The following is a 19,858-nucleotide window of genomic DNA, read 5'->3' on the forward strand; positions in this document are numbered from 1 at the left end:
CATATCCTTTTTTCTAAAAGAGAAGTTGTGGATATATTTATTGTGCAGGTCCCAGCCTTTTCCTTTGTGGTATTGCTGCTGGAAGGAAGTGGAGAGAATTAAGCTTCTAACAAGATAAATTTGTGATTATTAGCATTTTACTGCTAAGGAGATGAGAACAAAAGGGCTTAATTTGTTTTTTCATCATCTTTCTGAGGTTGTCAGTTCTGTTTCCCATCTTTTATTGGGTCTTATCTCTTCAAGTGAAGCTAGTGCCTGTGGGAGGTGGTAGATGGATAGCCATAGCTTCAGACTCCTCTCGCTCATTATTCAGCAGAGCTACAGGTTGCAAAGCCAAGCAGAAGTGCCGCTTTGTGCAGATGGCCAGGCTAATACACGTTGAGCCTGAGCCCGATGGTGCAGGCAGTTCCAACAGCTGTTGTGAGCAGCACCTCGGTCCTGGCACCAGGTGCCAGCTGTGGTTGTCCTTGCAGTGAGGGACTGGCCTGCTCCAGGCTGTACTTGCACATCAACCAGGGTCCAGAATCACCGCCAGATGTAGTCTGGATTTCTGCTGGAGATCTGAGGGGGAGGAAAGGCTCCGAACTGTCACCCACCTGGTGACAGAGGTTCGGCATGAATGGTGGAGGGAAAGGAAATTCAGTGATGGTTAAAATACCTTGCAAATCAATGACACTTTCAAGTGCATTCATTTGTTGTAGTGCACCCATAAAAACATTTCTTCCCATCTTTGTGCAATGGAAGAAGTAACCTCTTGCTTTGTCTTTCTCTCTCCAGACGATTTTGCAGAAGAGGAGGAGGTGCAGTCCTTTGGCTACAAGAGGTTTGGTAAGTGCTAGCAGGTCTTTCAGCTTGGTGTTTCCTAGTCCTGAAACAAAGTAGAACAGTTGCTATTAAAACCTCCCTTGGCAACAGCATATAAAGCTATGGGACTTTGCCATAGGACTTGCACCTTGGTCTAACATATACCCAAAGAAAGTTATTTTTAGGCTTATTTTAATTTCTTGGCAAATACACTTCAGAAATAGCTCTGATCAGAAATGAAAAGAGGTCTATTTAATTATTTGAGTATTGAATGAAATAGTGTTACGGAAATGAAGTCCATACTTCAACAGAAATGGATCTGCTTGCTGTAAAAAGGGGACTGTACCTCACAAATGTCTTCTGCTCAATTAGGCTTTCCTTAGGCCTTGGGACTGATGTACAGTACAGTTTGCAGCTATTCCTAGAATGGTAGTGTAGGATCTCCTGCAAACCCATAAAGTTATGTTAACAATTTAGCCAGGAACTATTCCATGCATTCCTCTCAAAAAAAGAAATAAAAATATTTGATGTGTATGCATTCAGACATCAGAAAGCAGTCCTGTTAAAGAGAATCCTTTACCACCGTTTTATCTGCTCCTGATCTGGCATGTAGTGGTAAATTCAAAACCTTGCTAAACTCTCCTGTAAGGTGTTCCGGAGCTGGTGAGGTTCTTTATTGCTCCTCTAAAGAAGTGCGCAAACGTTTCGCCTGTGCTTACCATTGAATATACCAAAAAGATTTGACTTAATGCAGTACAGTGTTACATTTTGTAAACAATTTCTTAAACTAACAATTCTACTAAATAGTTTTATTGAAATGATAGCAGTCACTTTCTTTTCTTTTTTAATATTTTATTCATGAAAATGGCCATGAAGTGTGAAGCAATCAGTGCTATAAGTTTCTGAATAGGCCTCAGAAGCCTTTCAGGTTCTCTCTGATTCTCAGGGAAATATTTCAATATCGGCAGGCTACAGCTTTCCCCAAAGAGACAGGCTGGCTCCTTTCTGTCTAAGCGCCATCAAGATAGCGTCGTGGGCTCCGAGCTCCCACATTGCCAGCTCTGTCCGGGAGTAGAGGAAGCATCTGCAGGCAAAAACATGAGAGACACTTTCGAGGAGCTCATCATCCAAACTCATAGCTGCCTTATCCACTATAAACCATTGGGCTAAAAGTTCACCTTGTTCTTCTGTCCCAGGAAAGAGGCTGGAACAAGAGTTCCAGTTCAAGAACCCTGTTTGGCAAACCGATAGGAAAGGCAGGCTGAATTAAGGGGGAAAAAAAACCAACAATCTCTCCACCCCAAAAGGAGCAGGGGGAGGAATGATGTTTGTAGCAGAAGGGGATGCGGTGTTTGGGAGGTGGGGATCACATTCACATGACCTCTTCTACCCCCTGAACTACTCCACCGCTCCCTGCTGTTGAGCTTTATTTTGGATAGGTCAGCCAACCACAGAGCCAGCATCTGTGGCTTGGAAAGTCCTGCCATAAGGCTGCACATATTTTTTTTCTTACTTTTTTTTTTCTGGATTAGGCCCTAGAATAGCAGGAAAAAAAGTCTTGAGAAATGGGAAGAAATTTTAACTGTTCATTTCTGTCACCTCCAGCTGAGGAGAGTAAAAATTATTAGGATTCATTAGCACCTATAAAAATAGCTTCCCTCCATGTTGTCCACTACCTAGCCACCTCTCATCGGCATGCACTTGCAGTGAACCGTGCAAGGTTTCAGCAAGGAGTGGATATCCCTAGTAAATGCACTATTGTGGCATAACGTGATATTTTCATGTTAACTTGCTTTCATTCCTTTCTTTCTCCTTTGCCCTCGTTAATGTGGTGCTAACAACATGAGTCATTTCTTCTCTTAAAAATGTAAAATTGACCTGAACATTTCCAGAAATATGTGTGCTATTGCAGTGAGGGTAAAGGGGGCAGAAGAGGGTAAGCAGCATGGCAGTGGCAAGAGAAGGAAATGTCCCCATGTCCTTGTTCACACCTGAACACCACAAAGTGACAACGGAAAAGACAGGTTAGTTCTACTTTTAGGAAATAACTGTAATCCTTTCTTCTCCATAAAAACAAAACTGCAGTCTTCAGGGAGGTTTTCCTGATGTTTACAGTACTTGAGAGTTAAACTCCAAATCATCCTGAGCCATTCCTTAGTTTAGGAGAGCCAAATGTATAGGGTGAATGAGACCCTGAGGTCAGAACATTCACGCTAGTGAGGATTTTGTAATTCTTCAGTATCCTGGTCCAAGAAGCCTTCTTTGTTCATGTTATTTTTGGAGTGCAAACTTCCTGTCATACCCCTTCCTCATCTTTCTCAACAGAGTGTGGCAGCACAGGGAAGAACTTTGCTGATTGTGTTTCAGTACCTCCCTGCCATCAGCGTTTCTTCTGCGTGCCTACAAGTGTACATGCTTTTGTGGCCTCTAAATGATTATTTCCCCTACTTCAGAAAACTAAACTTTGTGCATGCCCATTTGCCCAGTTATCAGTGTATTTCCAGGTAGCTTCTGAGTAACACCTCAAGGAGGTGGGCAAACATGAACCTAAGTAGTGTTGGCTACTTTATCTTACTCCATTCAGCAGGGTGACAGGCAAATCTTTTAAAAAGCCAAAAATCACTGAATGGCCAGGTCAGCGTTTCTAGTGGAACACACAAGTTGTTATTGAGGCTGAAGTACAGCTGAGTAGTTCAAGCTCCTCTCTGAGGAATAGGAAGCCTCTTATTGCAAGCGATATGCCCTCTTTGCCCTCTGTCCTCATTCATAATGGAAGGTAATATGGGGGAAGCACTTTGCAAAAACCAAGCATCATTATATAAACTATTGATAAAAGAGCATTTTGAGAGGAGTCTTACCCTATCTGCTGGTCTGATGCTGTTGAAAGCTCAGTGCTTTTGGTGTATAGTCTGCTGGAATGGGCAGCGATAGTGGCAGCAGTTATATTTTTGCTTCCATCACACAAGAGCTATTCTGTTAGCATAGTGTGATAGGAGTAGTCCTTGTATGCACCATCGACATGAGATGTGGTAGGAGTACCCTATCTCAAGTGCCTTTGACTCCAGCTTTTGGAAGTGGGAGGCCTTGTTTGGATCATAATGTCCTCCAAGAGGGAGACAGCTAAAGCACAAGTGGTCCATGAAAAACATGGCTTGCAGTGAGTCACTGCTGGCAGCTGGGAACATTTGTTGGTCAGCATTTGGCAAGCAAAGCTTTGACCAAACTGCTTTCCTAGAGTTCAGCTGAAGAGTTTATTATTAGCTGCCTTGTTGCTGTTCCCTGTAGTTTGATTCAAAGAAGAAACAAATCTGCAAAAGGCAAGAGGCTTCTTCAGACAAACCATGGTTTGGAGAAGAAGCTTTTGGAAAGAAGACTAATTTTTTCCCATTCTGCCAGCATACCCTGCTTCTTTTTTTTTCTGAATCATCCTGTCCCTCCTCCTCAGATAAGCTAATGTCAAAGAATTTATCTTGCTACTATGTTTTCGAGTCAGTGGAACGTTAACTGGTTATATTAAGCCAAACATACTCAGCATAACATACTAACATACTAAGTAACAATCAGGACTGATACAGAAAACTTTGAGATGCTGGAAAAATATACACGAGCATTTTTCCCCCTTTTGAGCAAAGAACAAACTTGCTGCAGGGGGGCAGGAAGGTAGAGGAAAACACTCCTTCCAGTTAACTGATGTTAGAGGGTGTTTACTTCTTTTCAATAGCTGCTACAGATGTGCGTGGAAACTGCCAAAAGTGTGTTGTCTGGTGACTTGTGGCTCCGGGTTGTTGCAGTGAGAAAGCCCATGACAAAGCATGTTTTTTATCACTGTTACTTCATCATCAGTCACTGCTGCAGCCACTTTGAAGTTATCTGCCCAAGATAAGGAGCTAGGCCTCTCCACTGATTTTCCTCTTCCAGATTGCCAGTAGCATTAACCCTTTCTTCAATCAGCATATCATTGGTTTATATGTTTTTTGCCTCTTTGGGAAAGAATCAGTGAGGAAAGGTCAGAACTTTTCAAAATTACACATCTTTTAAGTCTTTTTGGTTAGCATTAAGACACAAAATGGATGCTAAACCTCAGGATTCAGAGCTCAAGCCAGTTTCTAGATAGCGGACATAAGAGTGAGATCTGCTTACAGCAGCATTTTGATTCTGTCCTCTGAGATTCTGGCTCTGGGCATAGCAGTAGACAAGGGAATTAAAGGGAATTAATGGGCTTTGAGGCAGCAGATCTGGTCTTCTCATTTGTGACATTCCTAGGTAATAGATACAGAGATGATTGCAAATTTTGCTTTTTTGTTTTAATATATTAGAACTTATAACCTGTGCTTTACTGAACAGACTATTTTAGGTACAAATTTCAATGTGAAGCTTTTCATTGTCTGGTTTGAAGCTATGGCACAATTTGGAGTATCTGAAAACAGTAGGGTTGGTCTTTCAGCTGTTTTGAAGCCCATTTGTAATGTTTTAGAAAGCAAGCTTCCAAGGAATGAGCTGAGAACCTTGCTGATAAAGAGCAACCTCAGAAGGAATCAAAAAATAGAGCTAATATACTATAGATAAGTAGAAGACTAAACAGCTTGGGTAAGATAACTACCCCTTTCCCCAGAGCAAACACAGCCAGAATTGGAGGCCATAAGCCTGTCCTCCATCGTAGTCCTCATCTTCGCCACTCCCCATCATCCAGATTATGAGATGGGATCCATTTCCCTCCTCTTCCTTCACTTCATCTTCCTGCTTCCCTGCCCTGGTGTTGAAGTCATTAGTAGGAAGAAGTCCCCTGTGTCCCAGTGCACAAACCCCACTGCACTCCAGCACACTCCAGCACACTCCAGCGCTCTGCAGTGCATTGATCCTCGGGAGTCCCCACTGTCACTCTAGGTCAATATTTGGTGATGAAGGATAAAAGTGACTTTGGCTCTCCCATGTAATGTAGGTACTTTTTCAGGTACGGTGCATGAGGCATGCAAGAGATGACCCGCTCATGATGTCCCTGCTGTGCAGTTATGACAACTTAGTTCCTACATTTGGTAGTGATGGTGAAATACCGTGATGCTGTTTGAACCCTGTAGTGGTTATGACATGCAGCTAACATGCAGAATTTGCACTTGTGCAGTTACCACGTTTGCAGGCTACATGTGACCACTGGTCACCACAAACATGATGCTCTGTTAAAAATAAAAATAAATCAGAGTTTTTTTAGTGGATTGGGAAAATTCAGATGATTCAGCCACAGACTGATTCAACAACAGAAACAGCTGGACACTGGTGGGACCAGTAGGGTAACCCTGTGCCCTTTGATTTCACAAACTGCTTCTTGACCTGGCTGTCACCTCTCTTGGAGATGCTATTCACTGCTGTGGCCACCGCAAGCTTGCAGGGCAATGGCCGGCGTGCGGCCGTTTCTGGCAGGACGTTCTCTGCCGCTGCGCAGGCGTACAGCACCCGGCGGTGTCACCTTGCTGCCGAAAGGGGTGCACTCAGCACATGCATCAGCGCTGCACTCTCAAAAACATTTTTTTTCCCTGATTTGGAGCAGCTGAGCTAGATCCGTTTAATAACTCTTTTCTCACTATATTTGTTTATATTATTTTATATGGAGAGAAGATACGTATCGTTTCTCCACCTCTGCTAAGCTACAGTTGGGGAGCATTAGGATAAAAGCCTTACGAACAGTTTACAGTGAAAAATGCAAACTTTGAGACAGAATGCTTTTTTTTTACAATAGGATTTATTAAATCCCATACGCTTTCTGCCTATAAGTAGAGTTTCAGACATGATCGCAGTAAGCTTTTGTTAAAACTCGCCTCTTGGAAGTTTGTGATGGCATTTCTTCCTTAGTGCTGCACAGACAGAATGCTTTTAATCTTTACGCCCAGATGAATCCAGTCCATTGCCCAAGCCTGTGATAACACACACAAGAAATGGCTGGCGTTAGTCCGGCAGCATGCTCCCTCCGCACGGACCTTAAGCCTCTGACGTGAAAAAAAGAAGAAAAAATCTTTAGGAATTTGTCAACTTTTTCGTGTGGTTTGTAAACGACCCGTGGGCGGTTCAGGTGCCACAAACCCCATCGTTCCTGGGGCGTTCTTTCATATGGACGCCTGCAAAACTAATAAAAACCATGGGGTCACCGTTGCTCACCAAGCCAGGAAGGTCTGGCAAGTTGTTTCCAGTTCAGTGATCCAGTTGTATTTATCGAATCGCGATGTTGTCTGCCTGTGTCTGGGGTAATTAAATCCGCTCTGAACGGCGGAGCTGGTGCCATGGTTTGTCTTCGGAGGCGCCCTTCTGACTGCGATGGGCAGCAGCAAGCAAGCAGCAAGAGGGCTTTGGCTGACCTCTCCCCACAAGTCCCTGAAAGTCTGAGCAGCCCAGCGCGGTCAGTTGTTATGGGGTTTATTCATTAAGGGGAATTGAATGTTTGATACAAAAAATATCCTCCGTGTTTTGTCATTTCGGAGGAACACGTGCAGGGAGCTCCTGGTGAGGTGCCTGCATGTGTGTAGCTCCGTCTGTCATCTGCCAGAGCCTTCTGTCTCGTACAGCACGAAGGGGACGGGTGATAAATGGTTTATTGCCAATATGGTCAAACCACATTTAAAGTTGCTATGTCTTTTCATGCTCCTGAAGATGGAAAATAGTTTGTGCATCCTGACAAATCTGTCAGGCAGCTTAGTGAGAGCCAAAAAATTAACAAAGCTGTGTCCTGTGTTAACGTCCTCAGAAGCTTGAAGAGCTGCTGAATTCTGTGGGTTTGGATCTGCCCCTCTCCAGTCTGCCCTGCTGTGCCGAGCTAACGGCATTTCTCCTTCCAGTCCAAACCCATCAAGAGGCCTCTTAGCAATGGCAGTCATTCCAGCTGTATGTCGTTATGTAGGCAATCTATTTTCCCTTAGTTAGGGGGTTTTGTTGTCTAGAAAGGCCCTGCATACAATTAAAATTCTTGACATGTTTCTTCATATATTGCATTTGCATGCATGGAATCATAGCTGCCTGATCAATCTCCATCTTTTACTGGGCTGTGTTGAAAGGCGATATGGTCAACATCACGTGTGAATTCTGCACTCTATTTTTCATTAGAGCTATAAAATAGGTGTGTGGGCTTAACAGTGTCATATTTATGAATGGAATGAAAAATATTGGCCACAGCATGAGCAACACCTGGGGATTTTGTATTTATTTTCCTGTAAACTAGCTGGACAAATAATGAAATACGTAACATGCAAGTTGCTGCCAAAACACCTAGGCTGCATATTGGGTTATTGAACTTCATAAGGCAATTACCTGTGAAATTAATACCTTAGAAGTAAACTAAGAATTTACCATGAAAACGAATGAAAACTGTGGGAGAAATTAAAGATAAGGAAGGGGAAGATAAAATAGTTGAAAGTTCTTGTTAGAAGAATCTCCTAGTGATACAGTGTGATTGTAGCACTCATCAGAATTCCTAAAGCTCCAAATGAATTTTCTTCAGAAATAAAATAAGCATCTAAAGCCAGCTGCTACTATATTCTATTCTTTACTGTGCCCTATTAGCTGTAACTTTGCAAGTGTTGAAATGTTTCTAATTGTACTTTTGTTTACCTGTATCTACTTTTCTATACATACTCCATAGCCTCTGTTGTACTTACCACAGGTGACAGTTTCAAAACAGACGCTCTGGTACCTAGTGAAAAAGGGGGTGCTATCTTCCCTTGGGACTATGTCAAACCTTTAGGTTCGTTGGTTATCTAACAACACTCCAAAATAAAACTCCTTCCTGTCAGATGCTGCTTACCTTGGCCTCCTAGATTCCGTTTATTTCTCAGGAATTCCCTCAAAACACCAGCAAGCTCTAGCACTGATGCTGTGTGATGCACCAGAAAACGGCATCCGAGCACCTGGTTCTCCGAGGCATGAAGCTCTCGGCAAAAGCTGCTCGGCACCTCGTCGGGGCAGATCCCCAGATTTGCCGTCCGTGTAACGCAGCGCTGCTTCGTGGCTTTGTCAGCCAGCTAGGAACAGCCAGTGTGCTAACAGCAAAAAGCTGGGTGTTTTAAATAACTGCTACCAAGACAAATAATACGACTTAGCTTGACAAACATGCTGGTAGATATATACGGGGACTAATACGTAAAGCCCCTAGCTGTCGGATTAGGAAGCCTCGCAGCCTTTTGCCATCTCACTTAAAAGCCCCCGTAATCATTTTACTCGATACAGTTAAAGGAGCAATCTTGTCTCGTGCTCTCGGTTTCAACAGAGTTCCAGCGAAGGGGAAAGATCAGACTGAATTGTTAGTACAGTGTTTTGCCTGGTGAACTCCAGGAAGCATTGAAACGAAAATGCCACAATGTTTTGACATCAGATGTCATTTAAAGTTATGTCAAGCTTCCTCGCTTCTGTACCACCGGTTTCTCACTTCCCACACTCCTTGGGGAGCCGCAGCGAGGGAGGTGTGAAACCTCGTGGGCCCAGACCGGGCAGTCTCTGCTGTCACCCCCGTTTGCACGCAGCAGCCCCAAGCCTGGCCGGTGTCCTGGAACTGGCGACTTTACACATGCAATACCTCACTTTGTTGTACTTGGCAAATTTCTTAAAGGGATGATTTTCAGAGACTAAATTTTATGGACTTCCACAGGAAATCCAAATATGGGACTTAGGGTAGGTTTCATTTCACCTACTTCTAGGTAGCCTGGACATCTACTGCAGGGTAGACACTCCTTAAAATGGCTGCAGGACAGGGAGGTCAACACTGCCTGAAGAGACTTCATACTGAACGGGAGCGTTGAGTCCGTGGCCATTTGGAGTTACTACCCAGAGATCTTCAACTCCAGATCTCTGTATTAGGTGTTGCTTTCTGCTTAGAAGTGTTTTCTGTGGAAGTACTGGGCAGCTGGAGGCTCTGGTAATAACTGACCTAGGGGAAGAAGCCTGTGAGACCTAACAGGAGTGACGATAGTGCAAATAAAGAATCTAAAAGTATTTTGGCCTGTGTTAGCCTACTGCAGACAGTAACAAAATGTTGCATGTGGCTTTGTTAAATTAAAACCAAATCATACTCCAGTGTGCCACAACATACCAAACTAGAAAAAAAAAAAAAGGAATCAAATTTTATCTACTCTTGATAAACTTTCTACTACTAGTAAACCTAAGTGAAGCAGCATGAGAGCAGAGGACTTTCCATTTGTCCCGTTCCAGCGGGGTTAAGTGAGGGGGTTGACATCCTGGAATGTGCAGCCGGACAACACAGGAGACGTCCAGAGGCAGGAGCCTCGCGGAGAGCCCGGAGCCGACAGGGAGAAGGGTTGGTGCTCGGGGAGTTGCGTGCTCTCCAAATGCTGTTCGGTTTGGTCAGGAGTGCATCTGGGAAAACGCACCAAGCCCAAATGTGAGAGTGATGCCGTAAATAAATAAAAAGTAAATACATTTTTCATGTTTCAATTTGTGATTGTTAATGGGGTCAGCCAAAGGTTTTGCAGGAGACACAGTGCAAGACACAGGGATCCACCTCTGTTCAGCCTAGCTAGGGCTCGTTAGGAGATACTGTATTGCCAGTCTTGTGCAGACATTAAGACTCAGCATAACAGGACTTTGTCATATGATTTCTGACAGCTGTTTTGTAAGTCTGTGAAGATGCAGAGCAGCCAGGTTTTCTTCTAAGGATGTGAGGACACTAGGGCCCTCATTGGAGGGCCAATGGGAGGAAAATTGGATTTCTCTGTGTATGTTTCTAAATCTGGAATTTTAAGAGTTTGGAAAATGCTTATTTATTTGCTTTATATAGCATGTTCCTCTGCGCTTGTTACCAAGGTCTTGGCCAAGAACATGGAAAATTCTGCTGGGTTTTACATTTTAAATTAGCTCCTGAATGGACATGCAAGCCTTTAGTTGCAAGGCTTGTTTAGGCCAGTAGATTATACATTTAGTACTGTTCAACGGCAGAAAAAATATAAGCCCTTTGTATTTTGTTTAGAGGTTAAGATATAATTTCAAACAATCTGTGTACATAATGCCAACTGGTAACTGGTTCCCTACGTACATTTCTGCATTATCATATAGTGAAGGACAATCTGATAGCAAAAAATAATAATACATAGACCTAAGGAATTTTCTTTTTTCCTCCCCTCTCCCTGGAAGTTAATTGTTTCAGGTGGAAATACTGCATATAATGTCCCATGTAACGGATGATTTCATTTTAAATCTGGCCTGTAAGACTAGAGCTTGCAGATGGAGAGCTCCTGTCCTTAATTAACATTTTGAACAGTCAGAGGCCAGAATAATCTGAACATCCGCTGTTGAGTTTCAACATAGCATCTGTGCACAGCTAAGATCACTTGTCCCCAGAAATTATTGCATGTCACTGTTTGTGTGTGCAGATGTTTATATTTAAATGTATGCACTCAGTTTTCTATGACCGTATCCAAATTGGATTTGGTCGGTGTATTGGACTACCTGACAGCATGATTTCCAGTATACAAAAACCAGACCCTTGGATGTTTAAACTGCATTTAGGTTCCATCTGAAAGTTTGTGCTCCCAGTGTGTCCCTGATTATACTAGTCCTCATATTTGGTAAAACAAAAAGCTGTGAGGTGGTTCTTCTTCTTTCCCTTTTCCAAGGGAAACTCTTGGAGAGTTCCTCTGGAAATTCCCTGGTTGAGAATTAAGAAGTCATCTTGCTACCTTGAACAATGACGCTGTCTATTTTTCCTAAAACAGGCCAGCTGAACATTGCTCCATAATTTATTTGTCTCCTTCAGAAAACAAGTTTCTGCTTGATTAACGATACTACACATTTAACTTATTTTACATTTTTTTTTAAAAAAATACATGTTTCAGAGCTGCGCAAAATGTCTTTACTAGATGCCTTGCAGAACAAGTGAGGCTAGGACTGGACAATACACAGCACACCTCAGTTTTAAGGGGAAAAACAGACGAACATCTGCTTCTTCTGTTCATTACCGAGCATCTGAAAAGCTTTCCAGAATATTAAAAACTTTAAAAGGGCTGGTCACTGTTAGATAAAATTAGGAGAAAAATGTAAGATGTCAGAGTAGTGAATTTGGTGTGCGTGAGGGGCTGAAATACTGTGGAAAGAGGAGGAGGAATAGACATACCCTTCTTTATGGTGTCTGTCTTGGGCCATCAAACACAGAAGTCAAGACCATTGTTTTTAGAGGTGCATAGTTTAATCCCTGTTTGTTCCATCACTGCTAGCCTTTGCTCCCTCACGAATCACAGACTGGCTTTTTGCAGGCTCCAAAACAGCTTTTGAAACTACATCCATGGAAGATTCCTCTGTTTTCAGTGGCATTTACTGTACAAGCTGTAGTTTGGCAAGGTGCAGGAAGTAATGTGCTTTGTGGAATGCCATTATGTGGTGCTGTTAGGGAACCCCATGTTCTTTTTTTTCTTTTTTTTTTTTTTTTTTTTTATATATATAATAGCTGTAGAAGGTGTCAGAGGTGGCTCCTGCTCTTCCTGTTCAATTGAAAGCCTGTCCCTTATTTCCCTCATCGTCTCTGCCCATTCAGTCTACATCTGGACTAGTGCAGCAGAAGGTAAAAAGAACATTTAAGCCTCAGGCCCTCAGTACTGAGCCCCCCGAGATGACATGGCAGAGGAATTTGGTAGCTGTAGGAAATGCCTCCCATTATCAGAGAGCGATTGTCACCCTGTAAACCCCATAAAATTCACAGTTTGCCTTTTGCTTGAGCAAACTTTGACTCCAGGCCAGGGACAGATGAAGAGACAGAAAGAGGTTTAACCCCTTTGCTCAGCGGGTTTCCATTTTGTGAGCTGACACGCAGAAGGAGAGGGTGTTAAGCTGGGGCCCACCTCTGCAGCAATAGCCACATCTGCTTCTCTCTTGCAGCGCAGCATCCTGACTCCCAAGAAGCCAGTATTCTTGGCAAGCCTCCCCTGCAAAATACAACCTTGTGTGTGCATTTTTATTCTCAAATATCTGTGCAAGAGGAACTATGCACAAATATCTATGCACAGAACTACTCTGAGTAATTCTGTGATTTAATACAAATAGAGCTGCTTTCCCGGCAACAAACTCTTTATGGTAGACTCAGTTCAAATTGCAATTAAGCCTCTGATTATGTCTCCAGTGGAAAAAAAAAAGACTCCTTGCTAAGGAGTCTTGTGTTCACTTCCTGCAAAGAATGAAATTCCACTTGTATGAAACTAGATTACCAAAAAAGCCAAAGTAACCATACGAGTTACCAGATAACTCAGTAATACATGTTATGTATCTATCCAGTGGGTGTTCTAGGTGGCCTAGAAGAGATTAAGTGTCTTTCCAAAAGGAACCAGAAGAGCAGACTGTAGAGTGAAATGGCATCTGATGCCAAAGGATACTCATGTCACTTTAGTTCTCGCGATTTTGTGCTTACTGATTACGCTGATGTGGCACTATAATTTAATCCCTTTATTTTTCTCCCTTCTGGGAGGTTTCTAAAATGGTATTTAAGAAAGCAAAATAAATACTCTCTAACGTCTTTTCAGTTGTTCTTCTGGGAAGACTTGTGGTGAGTTAAAAGAAAATACTCAGTGAAGCTGTGAATGGGAGACATTTCCAGGGTGGGTGTGTTCTGAGGTTTGTTTGGGTTTTTATAATACTCTACTCCTATGTCTTATTTCTTTTAAATAGTTTTCAGATGCTTTTAATACAGTAGAAGCTGAATTAAGAAACTCCTCCGAATTCTACCAGTTCTGGGAGTTTTGCGGCGCAGGGATATTACCCCCAGGCAGATACGTGCTTAGGGTAGCTCTGTTAGAAGGCAACTGTGATGCTGGTCGAGTCCTGCAGCCTTTGCTCAGGCAGATTCACTGCAGGGTTTTTTTTCCAGGCACTTGTCTCTCCTTTCGCTGAGAGCTGAAATGGATTCGTAACTTTAAGTAACCCCACTTCACCTGCTGAAACAACAGTTTCTCCAATGTCCAGACTCCCAGGGAGGACGGAGGGTCATGTTGTGCTCTTTGCAGTCACCTGAGGACCGCCTTATTTCCCCCCCCCCCCCCCCACAAATGCCTTCGGTTTGGAGACCACGTCGTTTGCTGCCCTTCTTCCCCGGGCCGAGTAATGCTTTGCATCACGGGTGGCATTTATTCCTGAAACGTTCTGCCGCAAAGTGAACAGCCAACATCTAGAGGCGAATCGGTACTTCAAGGAACGGGTGGAATCTCCTCTCCGGTAGATACATTAACTCAGAAACCGGAGCGGAGCAGTTGCGGGCCTGGTTATTTATGGCACTGGAGTCAATAAAGCGGGATGAGGGCGGCTTGATTTGTTCGCTTCAAACGGCGCGGCGACGCAGCAGAGGGGCGCCGGGGCGGCAGCTTTCTTTCGGAGCTGCTTGCTTTTATATACTGCGCTCGACTTCGTCAGCGCGCGGCCTGCGATGCAGGCGCCTTGCAGGACGGGGTTAAAACCGTCTGCAGTTCTCAAACGGGCAGCGTCCCCCGAAGAGGGTGTTAAATCCAGAGAGTGCTGATCTGTTTCCTGTCTTTGTTATGATTTCTCCGCTGTAACTGAATCTCCCCCGGAGCCGCGGCGAAGGAGCGGGAGCCCGGCGCAGCTGTGTCAGCAGGCCCAGGGCCGCCGCCGCCGCCGCCGCCTGTGCACGGCTCGCGTCCCCGGGCCCCGCGGGGGGTTGTGAATTTGCAGCTTAAAGCCTGCCGGGTTGGCCCGGCGAGCGATGGGCGCCCGCTTTTCCTTCAGCGTTTAGGGGGCTCCAGGAAAGCAGGCGGAGCAGATGGGAGAGAGCGCGCGTGCCTGTTAGCCCTCACTGCGCCTGTCCAGAAAGGATCTGCAGGGCTGTAAACGTAACCCGTCACTTTCAGATGGCTCCCAGCGTGGCCCTTTGGGAAAACACTTAGGAAACGCATGTGGCGTTTAAGACTCTGGGCGGAGGCTCTTCTTCCACATTGAACCCCAAAGCTTCAAAAAGGTTTTGTGCTCTTAAAGAAAAAAAGGGCGTTACGCGCAGGTTTCGGTGTGTTTCTAGCAGCGCGTAGCCTGTGCGGTGTCACGAGCGCGCGTGAACGGAAGGGGCCCTGGCTCAGCGAGAGCCCTCTTTCGCCTTCGACGGATGGGAGCGAGTCTTCCCCGGCTGCGTGCTTTTCAGCGTGGTTCGCTGCCGGAGCTGACCGCTGCTCCGAGAGGGAAGACGCAGCCAGCAAACTTCGCCTCGTCAGAAGGCGCTGGTCCAAAGCTGCGCGGGTTACGCTGCTTGCTCTTCGAGCCGCTCACAGAGAGGCTGCCGGCAGGTTTCCAGTAGGCTCGACGCTGAAGTCAAAGCGACTTCTTTGAAATGTCTGAACTGGGGCGTGCGGAAGGTTTTAGGGAAGATGGGGAGGGGGAGAATCTGCAGGTTGTGCGCAGCGCAGCGCTTTCTGGTGAGGATGAGACACCCCAAGCAGACCGGTTTTCTCGTCGGGTTACGGTCTGTTATGAGGATTTGGGGTTTGTCATGCAGATTTCCCAGGCCTTAAAATGCCGATTATTGCCTTTCAGCTGTAATCACAGTAGGTAAAGAAGTGGTTCTCTATCGGGTATCTTGCCTCAAGATCTTTCTGAAATATCACAGGACCGGACTGCAACGTAATTTTGACATAATAATAATTCAAAAATGGCTTTTGAAATTTTGAGGAGGCTGGAGAGTTTTCTGACTCATTCCCAGGTCACATGCAAATCTGCTGTAACTAGGTACAATTACAAACTAGGTAACTGATTGAAGCAGCGTCGCCGCTGCTGGTATTTAAGTGTGGAATTGTTTGGCTAGATTTGTGTCGTCCCACTGTTTGAAGACAGTGAGTTAAACAATGCTCGTGCAGCCAGCTGGAAGGTCTGAAGAGGAGCATGTTTTAAATCAGAGTAAAGCCCGACATTTATTTTCATTGCATTTAGTGAATTAGAGCCAGGACTGGTTTCCGCAATGATTGCATGTGTCAGGCAGTGCATTAACACCTGTTAGGGGAGCTTGGGGTGCCTCCTATAAAAGCAAAAGCTGCTCTAAGATCCTAAATATCTTTGTTGATCTGTACTTGGGTATTTTAGTTTTGCATGCTTTTCTTTCAAATACTGTAAAAATGAGAATAGTTTACAGCATTATATTGTAAGTCGTAAGGTATTAGAAGAAGTAAGTTGCATAGTTTCCCCTCCCTCCATGCACAGTTCAGTAACCTGATAAAAAAAATATAAACAAGAGTTTGTTAAGACCTCTGTAGCACCAAAGTGTTCTCGTAACTCATGTGAATGTTTCAAAGTTTTGCAATAATATACTTGATCCTATTTGAAGAGTTTTGCATTGAGTCTCTACAGGACTTAGTAAAAATAAAGATTGCGGTTCAACATTTGGTACTAGATCTTCTCCGAGAGCAACAGTCATAAGAGTCTATGTCCCTTTATTTAGCTAACAGTTTGGTATTTACTGCACACTGACTTGAGATGGACATTTCTTACATTCTCACTGTTGTATGATTAATTTTTTTAATGAATAAAAGATACATTGAATGTGGTCATAGGTAACATGATAAAACAGCTAACAGTTGAGCTTGGTTTCAGAATGTGGGATATTTTATTTTATGTCTCAAAACAATATCCATCTTCATCTCTCTTTGATAATGTGTTTTTTCCCTCTTGGTGTTTTCTTGACTTTTACTGAGGGAAAAGGATAAAAGAAATAAGTGATGTAACTCAGAGTTTTCCACCTTTCAGATGTCCAGTAACTATCTTTACTTCTTACTCCGTGTGGAGGAATCACATCCGTTGCTGCTTGCCATGCTCCAGCTGACTTGCAAATACATACCAAAGGAGGAGCAGCAAGGCCCAGGCTTATCTTACTTCCTCTAGTCTGCTCAAAAATAAAATAAAATAAAATAAAATAAAACAAGGACTGAATATTCAGCTCCCTCGAGCTACTTTTTTTTTTTTTTTTCTACTTTCTCCTCATCTAGGTTTCAGACAACTGCTTGCTGCTGCTTTTACGCCACAGGCCCAGGGGCCGGGGGCCCGTCTCCGCTCCGCGAGCCATCTGCTGCGGCCGTGCGAGCGCTCCCGGGCACGCGGCAGCACGGCGCTCCCTCGCCGCGAGTCGCCTGGGAGCGCCTCCCTGGTGCCTTCATTTGTTAATAATAATAATAATAATAATAATAATAATAATAATAAACACTCAGAGCGCTGCCCGGAAGGCAAAGGCAAGAACGAGCAACTGAGCAAACCAGCGCTGAGCGTTGCTGAGCGCGAAAACGCTCCCGGGCGCGAACGCTCCGCGCGAGTGGCGGGCTCAGGCGGGCGGTCGTCCCCCGGCCGGCAGCTCGCCAAGAGGCCGTAGGGAAGAGCCCTTTGGTGGGTGCTGCGCGGTCACTGTGCGCTGCGTTAATCAGAGCTGGCAGCAATTAAGAGTCGTGGAGGGGAGTCTTTCTAGCTCAGCGATTTCCCCCGTAGCCTCTAATAAGGAGGACTCGGAAGGAAAAACAAATGTTGTTGTTCGCTAAGCTCTCACGAGCCGCTTCCGATCGCCTGGCGATCCAGCCGTGTGTTGGATGGAGAATTGGCAGCGTTTGGATTGAGTAACACCAGTTTTCTGCATGTCTGCGTGGTGACGTTTCTGTTTACATTCTTTAAACATGTGGAATGTCAATTTTTCACTGTTTTTCCTTTCCTGGTGTGGGGTTCTTGGGTTATTTTGAGCCCAAGCTTGTTTTCCTCCGTTATGTAAGAAGTCAAGATAACAGAAGTGTGATGTACTTCCCTCCGTTAATACCGCAGTTCAAGGAACTGAGGAGGCAGAACTGGCCAAACAGAGTTCTTGTCACACGTTTCTGGTCACAGTAGTTCACTTGCCTGTGAAAGCATATTCCTCGCACAGCTTTTACTATTTTTTTTAATTTTATGATGTCATTTGTGTCTGATGTGATGAGGACAAATAAATACCATGCACATTGCAAGGGTGAAACACGTCGGCCGTGGTGACAGCCCTGATTAAGTGGCCGCCTCACCTGCACTCCCTGCCCGGGCTCTCTGCTGAGACCACTTCTGACATACCAAACCTGTGAGCAGTGTCCAGTGGCTGCCAAGGAAAAGAAAAAATGGCCAAGGAAACATTTCTCTCGTATCCCTCTGTCCCAAATGTGATTTTTTTTCCCTCCCCATTTATTTTGGTCTAAATTCAGGACCCCAGAACAAGGACTGCGAATGGCTGGCGGGAGTGGGCCACGCTGGAAGGACCTGTGTTAATGGCCCATCCTACACAGCCAGGAGCCCCTCGTGCTCCCTAGTCAGAGGATGCCCTTGGCAATCCCATGCCTCTACACTGGTATTCATATTCATACACACCTCAGCATCTGGGTCCTCAATAGCCTTCACAGAGCAAAACTAAAATTGCAAATCATTTGCCAAGTCCCCCTCTTCTTAAACACTGCTCTATAAAACGGTGTGTTATATTTTACTATTTCGCTCAAATACGGTCAAGCCACTCGAGAATGATTTGATGGCAGTGATGGGCTGTGGTGGCCAGTATCACAGCAACAGGAAAAATTGTTAGAGAAAGTATACTAGTAAAAGCATGGTCCATTTCAAATGTTGAGGAGGAGGCAGGTGCAGTTGCTGCTCCTCAGGTGGCAAATTCTTCCAGTTTACCACCGTTCCTCTGATAAGATTTGCATTTTTCACTTTGTTGACATCAAGGCATGAATAAAGGCTAGTGGGCTGGTGTCTTCATTAGATATCTGTCATGTACCTCAGGTATCATTTTGGAGAGTCTGGATACTCTGTAGGTGTATGAAATACATTTGTATGAATCTCATCTCATAGACAAAGTAAGTAGAATCAAAGGTCTTCATCTCTGTTTAGCTACTGCTCTGAAAAATACTTTCTCAGAAGAGAGTTTTCATGTTTAGATAACAAACTGTGGCATTCTTCCTTCCTATGCTTCACTTGCCTCGGCCAGGTGTCCATGTGGGTTACTCCAGTCGTCTGTGCTGTAGCTTTGGCCCAGGGTGCATGTTCATTACGTGCTTTGAGTTTGATTTTTCCAAACCTTGATCAAACCGGGCCTGTGGCTCCCTGTAATACTGGAAAAAATCAGTCAGTCCCCTTGGCTGATATGTTTATATGAATATATAGGGGGAAAGCTGAAATTGGACAGGAGCTGGCTGTTGAAAGCACATCTGTGTCCTGAAAGCAAAACCTGTAGCTAGGATGACACAGACCTCCATGCAACAGGAACACACTGGCTGGATCTCCACTCTCCATGTCTGTGTCGCTTTTTGGGTATCTAAAGCTCTTTCACGCCAGCGCACACAATGCCACTCGGAGGCTCCACTCTAAAGATGAATTTGTCCAGCTCCAGGCAGGAATTGCCAAGCAGACCAGAGCCTTCGCCCTCTAGGGCAGCGTCCTTGCTCTGAATGCAGCTTGCCCTGCACGAAGCTTTGCAAGAAGGTGCAGCAAGCTTTGAATCGGGGAGACGTGGAATGACCTGCCCCCTTGTTCCCTGGGTTGCTCCAATTTGAACATTGCCCTCAGCCCTCTCCCTCAGAAGAAGGGAGAGCCAGAGCGCTCACACTGCTTGTTACAAGTGAGTGTTTTGCCCGTAGATTTTGTGTGTGTGTGTGTGTGTGTGTGTGTGTTGTCACTTACTCTCTAGCAGTGAGTTCAGGAGATTAATGACAGACTGGGTAGAAAAGGTATTTGTTCAGTCTATTCTCAGCATGATTAATGCCCCTGATACTTGTGATATAGAATAGACATTTCTAAGCTGCAGATACTTCTAGCATTTGCAGCTCATTTTAGGGATTATATACAGTAAATATGATTGCTTTGCACAGGGCTGAATTTCATCTTGAACTCCAAGTATATTAGTTCATTTTTATATGGAAATGTGTCTGTTCAAAGAGAATGAAACACTGACATATTGCTGTAATATTAGACCTTGTCCAAAACTTTGGGCTCTTTTGTTCCAGAGAAAATTCCAATATTTTAACATTTTTCTTACCCCCACCCTCCCAAAGAGGGAAGGCTGCAAAATGAATCATCATGAAAATGCTTTAGAATGCTT

General features: G+C 44.5%; 1 protein-coding gene across 2 annotated transcripts in view; it reads left to right on the forward strand.

The window, feature by feature from the left end:
• COLEC12 (collectin subfamily member 12) overlaps positions 1–19,858 on the forward strand; it is a 102,684-nt gene that overhangs the window by 12,931 nt on the left and 69,895 nt on the right. For both annotated transcript variants that reach the window (XM_062570208.1, XM_062570209.1), the window contains exon 2: positions 778–828. In XM_062570208.1, the coding sequence (XP_062426192.1) occupies positions 778–828 (51 nt within the window). The remainder of the gene's footprint in view (positions 1–777; positions 829–19,858) is intronic.

Source organism: Rhea pennata, chromosome 2, assembly GCF_028389875.1.
Source record: "Rhea pennata isolate bPtePen1 chromosome 2, bPtePen1.pri, whole genome shotgun sequence".
In the NCBI taxonomy this organism is placed as follows: Eukaryota; Metazoa; Chordata; class Aves; order Rheiformes; family Rheidae; genus Rhea; species Rhea pennata.